The sequence below is a fragment of the Acanthochromis polyacanthus genome, chromosome 6, assembly GCF_021347895.1.
Source record: "Acanthochromis polyacanthus isolate Apoly-LR-REF ecotype Palm Island chromosome 6, KAUST_Apoly_ChrSc, whole genome shotgun sequence".
Lineage (NCBI taxonomy): Eukaryota > Metazoa > Chordata > Actinopteri > Pomacentridae > Acanthochromis > Acanthochromis polyacanthus.
Window position 1 is genome coordinate 37,890,495 of NC_067118.1, and position 16,847 is coordinate 37,907,341.

Here is a 16,847-nt window from a genome sequence, read left to right on the forward strand (position 1 = left end):
TTGCCTCTCTAATGTAAGTTCATGGGGGGGATAAAGTATTAGGAAGCTATTCTGTCGGGTTGCATTAGATTTCACGTGAATCGTAGTAAATAAGATCTAAAAATGCAAAAATCTGGAGTATTTCTAGATTGTTTTTTCCAGTTAATGAGTCATCTGTTGGCACCATTACAGAAATATGTTTCCTATTTCATTAGATGTAAATATTTAAACGGTTTCTGGACAGAAAGTAGATTAAAAACTAGACCGTAACAACGTCACAGCTCCTTCTGAAGCTACATCTGTCTTTATTTTCCAGATGAAGCAGAGACACTGACACCTGGTGGAAGGAACAATCTGTGTTTTCTGTAACGCAGCAGCAGATTCCTGAAGCTTCCAGAGGAAAAAATGAGGTAAAAACGTGCACGGAACTCTGACAAAGCATTTTTTTTATTTGACATGAAACACATCCAATGACAGTGTGACAGTGTTTTTGTCAAGTAAGACATGTTAGAAGTTATCGCACCATTGACTAGTTCAGAATGTCTTTGCTGCAGCTCGACGATGCATAGTGAACAGACAGTTGTTGAGGTATACATTGTGGGCCCTTGAGATTTTCGATTTTGTGTGAAAAGATCCAAATTTCATTTACCTCACATGTACATTTTGTGCTTAGAATAACTTTGGAGGTTTGAAACGTAGGCGCGCCGTTCCTCTCAACGCAACTTCGCAAACGGACAGAGCTGTTTGTGGATATGTCAGGTTGCATTGTCCGTGTCGAGTTGCCTGTTGAGAGATTTTTAGTTTCAGAATGGACAGAGCGAAAACTTTAAAGACGTTGGCATGGAAAAAGAACGACCGATTTTCACACAAAAAGGGCATCCAGGAAGAAACCTTTTTGTTCATGACATTGGAGGACAGAAAAGAAGAAAAAAACCTGGCAACTTCCCTTATTGAATAGCACCAGTGTCTATTGAAAAGGCTTGAAGGCCAACATGAAATTATAAAACTTTATTAAAACTCATTGGAGTGAAACAGTAGCGACAAAGCAATTGTCACAGAGGAGCTCTGAGGCTTCTCTTCGTTATTAATGAGTAACTTACTGGCTCGCACACGTGAGTGAAAAGTGGTTTATCGACGTCGAGCCGCTTCAGAGTCAAAGCAGCCGTTTTGCAGAAGTTGTGCAGCTCCAAATAAAGATTACATCAGGAAAAGTATCGATGAAACCCCTACAAAATATATTAAATTCCAATCATGGATGGAGAGAGTAAAAATACAGTGGAGGCGACATTAAAAAAAGAAGTAAAAAAAAAAAGATGGTTCAATATTTTGGGATAAATTTCTTACAAAAGACGAACCTTGTTGCACCATAAAAGCCAAATATCACCATCAAACTGAGCACACACACACACACGCTCACCGACACACACTCTCTCTCTCACACGTAAAATGATACTGGGAAAGTGCACATTGTTCCTGCCCAAATAATCGGAAACCTTTTTGTGTCTTTTGTGATGTGATACGATTAAATTAACAATGCAGAAAAATGCTGTCAAGTATGAAAGATCAGTCAAGTTTTTATCTACAGAATTGATTTCCATGTACACATGAACACCAGTAATACAGTATCTGACCTCTAAAATACAGTATACAGACATCTTTACCCTCATTTATTGTACTTTTTTCTTTTAAAGGATGATTTTTTTTCTTTAAGTCACAGGTTGCTTACGGATTGTTCCTAATTTATTTTTTTCAGTGTTAAGACATTCAGAAGGAATGGCGTTAATGTTCAAATCAGAAAGGCATGACCGCAAACTTAAAAGAAAAAAAAACAAAAACAAGACACCCCCCCCTTCCTCTAAAAACATGTGACATGAGCGTGTTTTTAGTTCAAACCTGGCGTCTGATTTGGTGGAACTGTTTTTTAAAATACACAGAAGCTCCACAGGGTTAGTAAGGCAAAGTTCTCTCCTCATTTTTTAGATACTCCAAAATCATAAATGTCACAACGATAAAAGGCACCGACTTGCCTTCTGATGATTTACGTAATCGACTGCGGCATTAAGAGAAAGATGTTCTTCGGTTTCTGGTGGGAAAACGACACTCGGACTGAAAGCTAGCAGCTCAGGTAAAGCCTGGAAACGGAGTCGTCCTGTGAAACCAGCTTTTGACAAAAAAAAAAAATTATTTCAAGGTCCACTTGTTGCAGGACTCTAAACTCTATTACGACGCGTTAATCGCCAGGTCTGAGCACACGTAGGACTTCAGGAAAACTTTCTTTGTCAACTGCTGTTTTCAGAGTTTCAGAGATATGTCAGGATTAAATCTGCCGACACCAGTTTGTGGCTGCGATGGATTACTTCTGAGTCACAGAGCTGAGATAAAAACAGAAACGTACAGAAGGTTGATAAACACACACGCTGCTGTTTCAAAGAGAATCACCAGTTGGATAAAAATATTGTTTGCTAGTTAATTATTGTAACCAGATTCCCAAAATGATAGCCAGAGGCTCCATTGTGCTCATAAGTTTACATACGCTGGCAACATTTGTGAAATATTGTCCTTTTTTTGATTTAGAAAATACATTTGATGGAAAAACGTTTCTTTCATTTAGGGTTAGTAGTCAGACAAACTTATTTATTGTCATATAATTGTTTTTCCTCTGATCCTTCATGTTTTCATTGGAGAATGAAACATATTTTACTAAATCTGCCAGTGCATGTAAACTTATGAGCGCTATCTTAATTTGTAGATTTAATCTAAATGTAGAAATGATCAGAAATTATATTGGAGTAAAATAAATGCTCCTTTTCAATATTGTATGCTTTCAAGAAAAGGAGTGCCAGATGTCATTTTCAGCTCCAAACTGGGTTCAAAAAGTTCACCGTGCAGCACATCAGTAAACCTACAGATAGCTACTGTAGTTTTTCATATTATTTAACAATCCTCAGCGTTTTATAGAACACTGAGTATTTACGTATTTGAGAAATGGAAGCACTGTGACTCTAAAAGTAACACACTGGAGGCACAATCTGTGGTTAAACATCCAGCAAAGGCAGTGAAAAACCAACCCACTGACTGCTTGGCTTGCTACAGTTTTTCCTTTTCAACCCAAACACCAGGCGTAGCTTCAAACCTTGTTCTGAACAATTGGTGCCTTTAAAAAAAGATCGGTTATTAGCACTATCACGACCGTACGAACTACCTAACTGTCCTACTCACACTGAAAATGAAGAATCTGTTTCATATTTGCTATCAGAGTTTGTACATGTAGGAGGCTCGTCTTTCTTTTCCCACACCAACAGGCCATTCAAGTGTATTTTTCGGACATTTTGTATTGTGGAGCACGTGAACGCCGACGCCTCGTCTGCTGGCAGATACAGTATGTGACGAGAAGTGAAAGAAGCCACGGTGCACCTGCTAGGAAGCTGACATGTCAGGACTGCCGCTGCGGGCTGCACCTGCTGGTGGCACTTTTTCTATTTTTAAAAATTTTAATACTGATGTGGATTTGCTGTTGTGAAAGCAGCAGACGTGGGGGGTGTCCCCTTGAGGCAGGCGAGACAGAAAGTGAACTCAGGGGTGAAAGAGGACGTAAAGTGCAAAGGGGGGGAAGCTCCAGTGCGCCATCCCGCCTTCAGGATCAGAGGGGGTAAAACGAAAACGACCAAAAAAACAAAACAAGCACACAAAGATTAATGGTTCAGGATATAAACAAAGGAATGGAATGAGGGGAGGTTTTTCTTTCTCCGGTAAAAGGATGTAATTGAAAATTGTCTTTAAAAATATGAATTGATGAGGGAGGAGTGGGAGAGGATGAAGATCAGCTTTCATCCGGCTGACAGATATGTCTACCATCAAGAGGAGAAAACATCTTCCTCCACAGCAGAGCTCTGTGGACTGCAGCGATCGAACAGGTGGAAGCAAAGAAGGAGCAGTTTCTGAGAGGGAAGCATGTCTTCGTCGTTGTTGTTTCAGGGCTGTTCTCGCGTTCCCACACTGTTTGGTGTCTTGAAGGTGTGTCTGCGCTTCAACGTCGGGGTCGCTACCGTTCACACCCCGAGTCCTTCTCCCTCACGTCTGTTCTCAGAGCCCGGCTCAGTTTCCCGCGTCGCTCGGTGAAGACGTTCACATGTTGTAGGCCACGTAGATGGGGTCCAGTTGGTCTGCCAGGAAGGAGTCTCGCAGATGCATCCTCTGCTTCTCTCCTCTGGAGTTGATGGGGATCACCCCGGGGTCCACGATGACCACCACCCCCACGATGAGGTGGTGCTCCTCCAGGACCACGTTGGTGACCAGGGGCACCAGGTCCAAGGCTTCCTGCTCCGAGCCGCTCAGCTCCGCCACCACCACCAGCAGGTTGGTCCATGTAAACACAGCACTGCGGAGCGGAGAATTCAGTTTTCTGTTACTGTTGAGCGCCGTAATGAACACATCTACGCTACACACATGATAAACGGAGTGAAGAAGCTCACCTCTCTGCGATGCTGCGGTGGGCTCGGGACACGGACGTCTCGATGTCGATGGGGTGATAACGCAAACCCCTCAGCTCCAACGTTTCATCAAGGGAGCCCACCACAAACAAGGCATCATGGCGATCTGTGGCAAAAAGAACAGGAATATTTATAGTTGTGTGGCTACTTTCAGATATTTTGCTATCCCATTAATACTCTGGTATCTGCAGTGTCTATATCATGTTCCCCTTTTACTTCCTTTCAGCATTAAATCATGGTCAGTTTAATCATTTTTTGACAAGAATTTACCCAAAAAGACTCTTTTGTTTCAGTTTTCATCTTATCAGACCAAACAACCCTCTTCCGTTTGATCTGGAGTTTCCCATATACCTTCTGGTGAATTCAATTCAAGATTTTCTGAGCTTTTTTCATCAGTAGCTTCCTCTTTGTGACTCTCATAAAGCTTTGACAGGTGAAGAACAGGCAAAAGTTGTTGTATGAACAGTCTGTACAATCTCAGCCACTGAGGCTCCTTCAGAGGAGTCATAGGTGTCTTGGTGGCCTCCCTCACTAGTCTCGTCTTCTTCTATGTTGTAAATGAGAAGTATTAGGAGTTTAAATACAGGTTGAATGAAAGAATGAGAGACTTATTTATGAATGTACTGGATTTTTGCAACCAACAACGTAATGATGTTTGTTTCTCTGGTATTTATTTGATATACATTTTGTTTCTGTGTATCAAATTTTATTGTTGATACACAGAAACGTTAACACTATATGTCAGTTTTATTTTGTTTATTTACTTGACCTTTATTTTACCAGGTAAAAATGTTTGAGAACCAGTTCTCTTTTGCAAACATGACCTGGTCAAGAGGCACCAGCAGGAACAAAGACACAAATGGACATATAAACAGAACAAAGAACAAAAGTAAACAAGTAAGACGCATGGGAACATATGTATGTGAGTGAAAAAATGTGTAGGAAGTGTGTGTAAGTAAAGTCTGAAATGATCAGCAGTCAACTACAATGTGTTGGAGTTTAAGCTTATAGGTGGTGAGTGGAGGCAAAGTTGAAGGTTTGAAGGTGTTTTGTAAGGTGTTCCAGTCTTTAGCTGCTGCAAAACAAAAAGAGTAACGGCCAAAAATAGTAGAAGTACCAGGAATGATGAGCTTGATGTGTTCACTAGACCTAGTATGAAATGAATTATGGGTGAGGTGAAGAAGAGAGGACAGGTAGAGAGGAGTCTTGTTTTGATTCGTAAACAAAGTGAAACCAGTGGTGAAGCCGCCGGGTATGAATGGAGGGCGACCTGACCAGTTTATAAAGATATTCAAAGCTGCCATAATAAATTAGATATAGACAGAGTGGCAGAGGATTTAATCCATGTTCCACAGTCCTGTCAAAATCATATTTACAAACAGAAAAGACAGAAAGCTTGTTCAAATATCCTCTCACCTCCACTTGCATCCAGCAGCTCGGTTCTCTTGATGAAGCCCAGGTAGCCCGTCCTGGCCCACAGAGTGTGAGGCTCCCCGAAGCTGAGTCTGGTGTTGAAATGATCCGCCTGCAGGCTCTCCTCTCCATAGATGGTGTAGTAGCCGCTGGCGCTGTGAGGGCTGTTCACCCAGATCTGCACAAAGACACAAAAATATGAAGGACGGCGAAAACCTGACACTAAAAGGCAAATGAATATAGAAGTGTGAACCCTTAACACAAAAATGAAGAAGAAAAAAGAAGACATTATCCCATGATCCTCTCTGCAGACTTACCTCCCCCAGGTGTGAGTCTCCCAGCGGGCCTCTGGTTTCTGGGTTGACTATGATGACCCTCACTCCCGGTAGGATCTAAGAAGAGAGTGTAGCTTTTAGAATAACAAAACCACTTCTATTTCCTGTCTGGTTCTGTGGTAACAGTGAATTTCACTCGTCAATAACCAATACTTACAGTGCCCGACTCCATGAGAGGAAGACTCTGTGGCGCTCCTCGTTCCACTAACCTCACCCTGAGGGACACAGGAAAAGACGACCCGTCAATCAGCGTGTTCCATCTGACCGACGCAGCACGTTTGTGACCTCTGTGCGGCTTTAGAAAACTCTTACCTGTCGTGACGGAGAGACTTCATGTCAACGTAGACGGTGGAGGGATCTGGTCCAGCAGTGCCCTGGAGAGACAGAGAGAAAAACAACCACACTGGACTGAACCTGAAAAACCTTCATTCAGGAGGACTTACAGGTCCCATTTTGTGACTTTTTCTGCAAGTTAATGAAAGCCTCACATGCTCTAATAGGATGTGTCTTTAAATTTGACAGCTCAAAATACTGCACAGATTGTTTATGACCGTACACCTCTGGCTTTAGCCTTGTTCTAAACAGGCTGTTTCAGTGTTCAAGAAAAAAACTCTGTAAAACAGTGGACCTCGCCTTACATTTCTGAATTAGCAGAAACGGCTCCAAAAAGGAAATAAACCTGATGGACAGCCAGCTTTTGCAAACTTTGACTGTTCTTTCCTCAGTTGGAACGTATCGGTTCAGTAAAATCTTCTTTGGCTTGTAAAACTGGGACAGTATCTAGTTGTGCTGTGACTTGAAGAACAGCAGACGTAAACATCTTCATACGTTTCTTTACACTTCCAAGTTTATAACAACCGCAAAACACAAGAAAAAACGATTTTCACCATATGGAACCTTTAAGGGTAAAATGGAGAAACACTTCTTGTGAACAGAACAAAGTAAATTGCTTAAATTAAAGTTCACATTTAAGACAGTTCCCGGTGAGACCCACCTGCAGGCAGATGGCCAGGTTGACCCTGGAGCCGAAGGCGGTGCTGACGGCGCGTGACGACAAGCCGAGGTCCTTGAAGAGTTTGGAGAAGGACTGCGTGAGGGACAGGCGAGGACGCTCCTCTGCTATCACCACACAGCTCCGAACACACGACAGATTCAGACCCCGAGCCTGGAGACGCACCGCTAAAGGTTAGTCACTCTTGACGTAAACATGGACTCAGAATAAGCAAAGATTTTAGGCTATAAAATACCATATTTATGACTACAAACAGATGTAAACTTTCACATGTTGTAAACACGTTCAGTCCATTCACCAAGTCCTCAAATCATCTGCCACATGACCTTTCTCTGCAGCATAAATATAAAATGCTCTGTATGTTTTTCTTCTAATCTAAGTATTATTTTATGTCTTTGTGGTTCCCAAAGTGAGGGCTGGGATCTCCCAAGGGGTCATGATTTACTGTGGCAGGGTTTGATGATATCCAGAAATCAATACATCAAATACATATTGTAATTAAATGTGGATGATGATGTTTGAGTGTCTGGTTGAACCCAGAATGGACACACTGCCCACCCATCTCATTATGTGGAGGAAAGACAGCAACGATGTTTGCAATCTGCTGCTGATTACACACATTTACAGAGACGTCACATGAGGCTCCTCCAAGCTACTGAACAGTTCATCAGTACGTTTGTACTCCGGCTTAACTTTGATGTATTCTGCTACTAGTCTAGATGGTTCACTCTGATGTCTCCTCAGATCAAATCAATCCATATTAAACTACTATAAATTAATAATACAGTTGTTAGGGTGTTGTGTTATTTTGTGTTGCTGTGCTCATGTTTGGACAGACCTATTAGTGAATCTCTACATGTTTTTATTTTTCAACCACTTCCAGTGACGGTGGGCATCATGAGTCTCTGGCACTGTTTATTTTTGGGTGTCAGAAGCTAAAAAGTTTGTGAACTGGTGCTTTAAAGAGTCTGTCAATTACATAAAGAAATGCAAAATGTTTCACTCTGTTGAAAACCTGTCACAATTACTGAATAATTACAGCCTAACTTCACTGTTCTAATTGCACCTTTAACAACACAATCATTTTAAAACCATCACACAGGTGTTTATTAGTCACCTTCTCAGCAGCAATGATTCCTGTGAGAAGCAGTTTCATTTTAAAGGGGAACCACATGTGGCATGTTGTGTGAGTGTGATTGTGACCTTCAGCATCTCGGTCTGGGTTCCCAGGCCTTTGGTGCAGAGCTCCATGACGGAGTACGAGCAGAAGGTGTCTCTGATCTTGTACTGACTGAGCGTGCTCAGCCACAGAGGCAGCGAACTCTCCAGCTCCAGGGGAGGAATAAGGATGGACTGGTGACCTGAGTAAACACTGCAAACAAACAAAACACTCGCTGCAGCAACAGGACAATTTACAGGAGCCACACGCAATATGAAAAATGATATTCAGTGTGTGTTTGAATTACCTGGAGAGGCACCACAGGACGAAGCCCAGGCCACAGTAAGGGTCCAGGCAGATGGCTATTTGGCGTGACGAGTAGAGTTCACACTGCAGCTTGATGGAGCGGCACAGAGTGCTGACTGCAGCATGAGACATCTGAAGAAAATTTGAAGAAACTCTTAACCCTTCATCAGACAAGTGATCACATTTGGTAACTCATTAAATACGGTATTGCTCTCTCCTCTCAGTGAGGGCGAGAAGCATGTGGTTTCCACTCAGCCAATCAGCGAAGACCACTCTACGTCACATCGCAGCATTTGACCAATCAGCAGAGGCCTGGAACGGATCAAACTTTCTCTTTTCTCTGAAGTTGGAAAAAGACTTCTGGTCCTCTTAAATACTTGCGGTCAAAACTAACCATGGTTACTTGATGAAACTCACATTTTACAGTTGAGTAGTTGTGCTATGTGATGATATATGCATTTCTTGGAATGTTTTTTTAATCATCACTAATGGGCAAGGAACCAAATAAGGTGACTTCATTGACCTTAAAATTCATGATGAAAATTACAAATTTTGAAAAATGTCACAAAAGTGAAAAAGTCTTATGTCCTCCAATAAATCTGAAGGGTTGAAATGTTGAATTCCAGTATTTCATGATCGCCCTTTAAAGCACAACGACCTTCTTTCTGGCTAAAACTGATTCACTAACCTTCAGTTCATCAGTACAACTTTTATTTACCTGAAAGTCCTCACCGAACACGGTTCAAGATATAGAAATACATTCCACTATTAGTCCTCTAACAAAAAAAAACAACTATTACCTCAATGAAAAATCTTAAGATCTATGAATATCAAAATACTCTTTTTCATTTCAAAAGTTAACTTTAAGATGTCCTCCACTTTACTGACAGTCTGTTTTCAGTGCAAGTGTGCTGGAAGTTCAAAATCACATCCTGTTTGTGTTGAGGTGTCACAAAATTCTGCTCATCACATATTTCTGGACCCGCTGAACCCCAAACTCTGGTCGGCAGGATTCAAGACATGTTTTATTTTTAAACTGTACATGAATAAATAAATAAATAAGGAGAATCGACGTATTTGGAACTTTCTTACAGTCTATGAACTAATTATGTGTGACTTTTGGTTTGTCTGGAAGATCGTGCTCAGAATCCCTTCATCGTACACGTCTCATTCATAAACAAACTGTTTGGTGTAAACAGATTCTGTAAACAGCTAAAAATTCAGTGCTCCTCGTCACAACCGGAAAGCCACGAGTGACTCAGCTGTGACCAACAGTTGTGTGAATTCAACTTTCATTTTTTATGTTTTTTTATGATTCATGTCATTAATATGTGTGTCATGCTGCACAGAAGACATCCCAGTTTTCTCTCCTGTTTCCACAGAGGTGCAGGACTTTATGTTGCAGTGAAAAATGAGCCCACAGTGAGTGAAAATCGAACAAAACAGAAAGTGCTTAGGGTTCTGAGGGTTAAACTCAAAAAAGACGACATGGTCATCAATATCCCCCGCCACATGTGATGTCTATGAGTCTATATTCAAGATAGTGATAAAGGGCCATAACTCTGTTAAATATTATCGCACAGGTCTCATTTTCGAACTCGATCAAGGTGTCCATGGTGTGAAGCTACACACTAAATTTCGTAATCCTAGCTGTAATAGTTTCCGAGAAAAGCTGTCCCCTTCATCTCGGACGGACGGATGGACGGAGGCCAAACCTATATCCCCCTTTTCCACTTCGTGGAGGCGGGGGATAATAATGGTGAGCAGAGAAACTTTTTCAGCAGATGAACATAACCACCTTCTAGTGCCAAATAAGAGGGTGCTTTAATTCCCTCTAGCAGAAGATTTGACATTTTTAATGAATCAAACCTGATCTGCTTCTTTTAGAACATAAAAGATGTGTGGAAGCACCGTACCTTGACTCCAGTCAGCATGCCTGTGGTGGACACACTGAAGTCCAGGTAGGCCAGCATCTCAGCCGTAGGAGGTTTATAGATGTGTGGAGGCCGCTTTCTGGGGAGATCATCTGTGAGAAGAGGGACGTGGATTTGTGTTATTTCATTACTGGACAAAATAAATCACATACTTCCACTGTCTTACTGTTACTGTTGCTGTCAGGAATAAAGTGCAACCTGATAATTGTTCAGGGGTTTGTTGAATGGGAGGACGGACGCAAATGCACCGACAAAAGCTACAATTTTGTGTGTTTGTGCAAAAGTCAGGAATTGAAGTTTGTTTTTTTTTGAATGACTAAATGTTTGTTGAACATACAGTGGTCCGTCTCCATATACGGTTTAATTTTCGTGTTTTCACTGTATCGTGGACTTTTAAATTGTATTTTATATTGTGGTGTATGTATTCATGTATTTATTATTTTAATTATTTTTGCGGTAAAATGAGCATTTTCTAGCCTGAAAAATTGAAAACAATATTAAAAATATAAAAAATAATACTGAAAACATTAGCGACCGTAGCATCAGTCTCCTCCGTCTCCCGTGTGCAGCAGCGTCCAGCATCTGGCCTCGTCCATTCTCACTGTGCATCGTCATCAGTACTGCACAGCTATGATCTTCATCATTTAACTTATAGCATATTCACTGGTGAGAACCCATATAGAATTTTATATGTATTTTATGGAGGTTTAAGAGCGTAGAAAGTGTTTAAGAGCACAGGAAGTGCTTGTCAGAGCATGGGGAGGGTTTATAAATCTTTAAAATATATATATAAATAACACTACTTTGTGTATTTTCACCTATCGCGGAGGGTCTGGAATGTAACCCCTGTGATAGACGATGGACCACTGTATTTGGAATGAGACAGCAGGCTTTGATTTGGATGCATTAAGTTTCCCCAACAGGTTTGAGTTTGTCAAAGAGCAAACAGGACACCTTGTGGCCAAAAGAGGAACACCTTTTTGAGCTAAATCTGTTTGCATCCAGAACTGTGTCATAAAGAAGATAAAGCACACATCACAAGGCTTGAAAGAAATGGATTCAGCTGCTTCACTTCACTTTCTACACAGATCTCAACAAAGTCCAGCACCTGTGTCAATGATGGTGGGCCACGTTTTGACGTTGACGCTGGCAGCAGCCTCCCTGGACCTGAGGATCCTCATCAGAGGCTGAGTGGTGAGGATGCAGGCTGCTTTGCTCACCTGTGACACACAACAAACAAAGCACTGTGCTTTAATGGTAGCCTCTGGTAAACATCCTCCATACAGAGTGCCATTCAAACAAAAAGCATGCAATTATTGATACTTCATTGATCCTTGAGGTAAAGTTCGATTTTATTTGCTTTTCTCCAGGGAAATCAGTTACAGGGGTCAACAGCTGCAGTATTTCACTTCATTTAAGACGTTAAGACATTATTTATAACAGATCGCTCAAAGCACTGAAAAAAGTAAAAGGCTTGCATTGATTTGAAGGTTTATGAAGCATAATTAAAGCTAGGTAATGTTTGGTAATGAATTTCAAGGCTAATTGTGCTTTTAACGGATACTGCAAAACTATATTAAATCTACAATGTTCACCAAAATATGCTCGCTTTAGGTGCACTGATCCTATACAGAGAAGATTAAATAAATGCAAAACCGAATAGAGCACCACATATTCTACATAACCCCCTAAACCCCAAAAGGGAAATTATGTTTAAAAATGACAAATTTATAACATTTATCAGAGCTAGAAACCATAAAAACATAAAAAAACATGAGATCTTGAACTCTCCAGCTGTCTTTGAGAAGTTATTGTGTTAGAAAATGTTGCTGAATCTAAGCTTAAAATTTTGATATTTAATTAAAATCACTTTGGCATTTGGCAAAAATTAAATGTCTGCTGTTTGCTGTTCTAATCACATCCTAAAAAGAACAAAAAAATCTGTGCAAACATTAAAAACATTATCAGCTGCTACCAATTGCAAGTGACAAAAATGTAGGTACTTTTCAATCGAAATGCAGGTTTTGTTTAAACAGAGCAGATGGTAGAAAAGTATGGAAACAATTTAAAAATCTAGATAGTACAGAACAGTACCATTTTCCCCAGGATCGGTAACACTTGGGGTCACTTATGCATGTTACATCCAGGTAAATATTTCCTTTTTTAAATTAAATAATGAAAAAAAGCAACTTTTTATGATTTATGGCATTATAATGGGGTCACAGAACACAAAAGACATGTATGAGTTGTTGCAGCTTCTTGCCATGGTTGTGTTGTTTCCACAGAGGTTCAGGGTTTTATGTGGCACTGAAAAATGAGTCCACAGTGAGTAAAACTGTGTCAGGAGCAAAGAAAATGCCCAGAAGCTGTTTTGGATGCAGAGGGCTCAATAATTCTAAAATATATTCTACTAGGACGAGGAAACGCTACAATAAAAACACTTCCAAACAGAAAACGTTACCGTAACGGTGGAATGTACTCACATCGATGATCATGCGGACAGTGGGGAGGGTAGCAGCCAGGTTCTGTGGGTGTGGCGGCCTCACTGTCACAGGGATGACGCCCGCATAGAGGCAGCCATAGAAGGCAGCAATCAGGTCGATACCTGAACAGGGAGGGGACGGGTAGGAGAAAAAGCAAGTGAGAAAAAAGCAAGACATCCATCTCTCATAATGTGGGGTGTTTGTATCTGTGTGCTCACCTGGGGGATAAAGCAGCACCACGTTGTCTCCTGTGTTGAGGCCTCCTCTCTCCATTAAGGTCGCTGTGATTTTCTCTGCTCTCTTGTGAAGCTGAGCGCAGGTGGCCGTGCACACTGCTACCCCCTAGAGGAGAAACAGTGGAAGTACAGCTGAACTCACACACCACAAAATGGATCACCATTCCTAGTAGCAACGTGGTAACCATTATTAAGGTATAAGGAAGAGTTATGTGTGTGTCTTGATTCTAATTGATCCGTGTGTCTTTGTGTGTCTGTGTTTGATCTACCTTTGCATTGAGCAGCACGTACAGAACATGGTCGGGGTCGGTTTGGGCTCTAAACTGCAGAGCTTCAGACAAGAACTGGTGCTGAAAAGTCACAGAAGAGAACGTGTCATTACTTAAACATCGAAGGTGGAATAAATTACACAATTTAATATTTTGCTGCACAATTTTTAAAAAAAATCACTGTATGCAAATAATAGACAGATATAAACACTTCAAAGCTGGCTAGCAAACAGTCATATCAACCAACCAACCGACAGCTAAAAATAGACACTTCTGTCAGTGACAGATCGGCTGATTTCAAACAGACCGGTACAGAGAACAGGAAACATTTAAAGAGCGTCAAAGATTTTCTGTGACGCTTTTGACACTCACAAGCACACAATATGAGCTCAGGAGTGTCCAGAGAGTGTTTTATGGCCAAGTGAAGGGTCATGCTGAGACCATCTGCACCTGGTAGGAGGCGAATTGGAGCCGCTGTCAAAAACTAACAAGCTCTGTGTCATGGCGATTTTGATCAGCTTTGACAAAAAGTTTCTGCTACACATTACGGCCTCAGAGTGCTGTTTCCTAAATAAGTAGTTTCCAAGGTAACAACAGTTTAAATGAGTCACTGGGTTCTTGATCTGTGGTGTCAAAAAGCTGAGCGACCAGTCGGCACACTGGACAGAACAGGACAGGACGTGAAAGCAAAGTTCCATTACAGGTAGAAGCCAAGTGAACATGAGGCAGAACGTTGACAAAAAAAATACACACAGATAAAGTTAACGCCACCGTAGTCTTCAGACATACAAACAGTATACTGAGCAGTGTCACGTTGCCGGCCGTATTAAAATCACTTGTCGGAGCCATCCTTTGTGCCACCCACTCTCTCAGTCAGACAACACGTTGTGCTCTAGTCAACAATGAATCAGGAATCGCATCATGCAGACCAGCTGCCCTGAACCACGCATCAAGCCATGCTACACGTGGGAGCGTCACAGTGAACACAGCGAGCAGAGGTGCACACGAAAACTCTCCTAATCAACACTTTCTGTGTTTGTAACGAGCTATAATGCATCTAAGTGGTGCTCTGCAGTCACAGACACAAGGAGGCTGATTATAAAGCACTGATTTGTACTTCCACCAGAAACTTCCACTCACTTAGAGTAGATGAATGTCATTTAATTTACTGCTGACCTTTTGCCTTGGCAAAGCTAACAGGCTGCTGGCCAACTCCCATCTTAAAATGTGATGTGAGAGTCTATTAAATACGACACTGTTAAATGTAGACGGGTCAATATATAACTGAGGGACTTTTGAAGTCCATGGGATATAGCTGGCATACATTTTTATTAAAATTTTAAAAAGTAATGGCGTTCAATAGCTAAACAAAAATAAATTAGATTATTCAAAAATTGTTTTGATTGTGTTCTTTTTATTAAGTTGAGATAATCATTACAGATATTTCTTTTTTGGCAGTATATCAAATTTTAGATGGAAAATAAATTGTATCTGTGTCCTAGAAATCACTTTCAACTAAGTTCCCCATTACAAAAACACCTCTCAATGAAGTGTGTTAATTCCAGATCACATGACCTGCTCCACATGATGTCATTTCCTCCTGAAGAAAAGACTCCAAGGCTTTCTGAGTTATTTAATATAAAGTAGTGTGTGAGTCAAGTGTGTATTTATGGCATGTCAACAGGTTTACTGCAATATATTTATAAATAATTTCCAATTTTACTCAGTTGTTCATATAATATTTAGAAGAATCTTTGTGTAAAAATGCCATGTGCTGTTTGGTTACAGGCGGGCATGTTGATTTGCCTGATAACAGCAAAAACATCGACAATGATACCTGTCAACTATGTTACAAAAAGTCCTGCAATTATATATTGACCCAGACCTTCATTTCTAATTTATTCCAGCGTGTTAGTTTAAGTGTGTGGACCCCTGCTGGCTCAGGAGGCGGCTTGGACAGTCCCGTTGTTGGGCCAAGCTGTTCGCCGGTGGCTGTCAGACGCTCACGGCTGCGAAAGCACACGTGACTGACAGAAGCAGCATAAGCAAGGACGGGTGGGGGCCAGACTAGAGCCTTACCATCATGGTGGGCCACATACAGAGCTAAAGCCCAACCCAAGCAAAGTAAAGGCAGAACAACAACAGAGGTTTAGGAGAAGACATCAGCATCCATTTTCCCTGACAGATCATCTTCATCAGCAAACACATTCACAGTTTATCTTTCCGTTTCACTTGATCCGCTGTGTATCTGATATGATGTACTTAGTTGAATGAATGGATGCTCCAATTACTGTCTCAATTAAGTGACTTCTTTTGTCTATAAAACGTAAATGACAGTTTCATTCGTCTAAATAATTAACAACTAAATATTTGTCATCCAGTTACTCTTAATTAACGCCCTGAACTCCAAACCCACAGCCAATTTGAAAGTCAAATTAAAAAAAAAAAAAAAATCACCAAAATTACAACATTCATCAGAGACAGAAATTGTAAAAACAGAGAGAACCATTAAACTTTCTGACACTCCTTGAACTACCCATCTGTGGCATGTAGTCTGGTAACCCAACCAAACTGAAGCTTCAAATTCTATTTAAATTCACCATTTAAAAATTTTCACCAAAAAATCCGAGCATCTCCGCACAACCAGGAATTAATTAGTTGCTCTGTCATACTGCTTTGAAGGCATTTTAGAGTTCTGTCTACTTCTAGCTCTGGTTGTGCTGTTTCCACAGAGGTGCAGAATTTTATATTGCAGTAAAAAATGAGCCCAGAGTGAGTAAAATGTGACAGAAGCAAAAAATGTAAGAGTTTAAAAGGGTTGAAGTTTAGACTGTTAAAAATAGCAACAGTAAAAAGGCTAAAACTATAATTTTTCTTTGTTGGTGTTAATGATGTCATCATAGACATAGATTATGTTAAAGATTTACAATTCAAAGTCATACAAATAAAATTATTCAAATAGTCCCTAATAGAGAATGGTCCATTTTCCCGACATCAGGCTGAAAGATGCTACGTCCATTATTAAGAGTCAGAGAACAGGTAAGTCTGGTCAAAGTGTGTTTGGGTCTGTGTGGCAGTACCTTGCGAATGAGATCCTGGTCCTCCACCACACCCAGCTCTCTGCCTGTTGCCTGGGCGATCCGTTTTCCCGCCACCAGGTTGCCGACCAGCATCGAAGCTGGACCGACGTCCACTGAGCAGATCAGAATCAGAGTCATCTTTACAGCAACA

General features: G+C 41.0%; 1 protein-coding gene across 2 annotated transcripts in view; it reads right to left on the reverse strand.

Moving 5' to 3' along the window:
• Positions 1-404: 404 nt before the first annotated feature.
• The window catches only part of dip2ba (disco-interacting protein 2 homolog Ba), a 58,070-nt gene continuing 41,627 nt past the window's right edge, over positions 405-16,847 (reverse strand). Inside the window, exons 24-39 of one of the 2 annotated variants that reach the window (XM_051949131.1) lie at positions 16,697-16,809; positions 15,696-15,719; positions 13,617-13,697; positions 13,330-13,453; positions 13,112-13,233; positions 11,737-11,848; positions 10,611-10,720; positions 8,696-8,826; positions 8,433-8,601; positions 7,212-7,382; positions 6,530-6,591; positions 6,375-6,432; positions 6,200-6,274; positions 5,886-6,060; positions 4,452-4,575; positions 405-4,357 (exon numbers count right to left, since the gene is read on the reverse strand). In XM_051949131.1, the coding sequence (XP_051805091.1) occupies positions 4,105-4,357; positions 4,452-4,575; positions 5,886-6,060; positions 6,200-6,274; positions 6,375-6,432; positions 6,530-6,591; positions 7,212-7,382; positions 8,433-8,601; positions 8,696-8,826; positions 10,611-10,720; positions 11,737-11,848; positions 13,112-13,233; positions 13,330-13,453; positions 13,617-13,697; positions 15,696-15,719; positions 16,697-16,809 (1,904 nt within the window). In that variant the 3' untranslated portion in view covers positions 405-4,104. The remainder of the gene's footprint in view (positions 4,358-4,451; positions 4,576-5,885; positions 6,061-6,199; positions 6,275-6,374; positions 6,433-6,529; positions 6,592-7,211; positions 7,383-8,432; positions 8,602-8,695; positions 8,827-10,610; positions 10,721-11,736; positions 11,849-13,111; positions 13,234-13,329; positions 13,454-13,616; positions 13,698-15,695; positions 15,720-16,696; positions 16,810-16,847) is intronic. The other variant, XM_051949132.1, reaches the window with a different exon arrangement.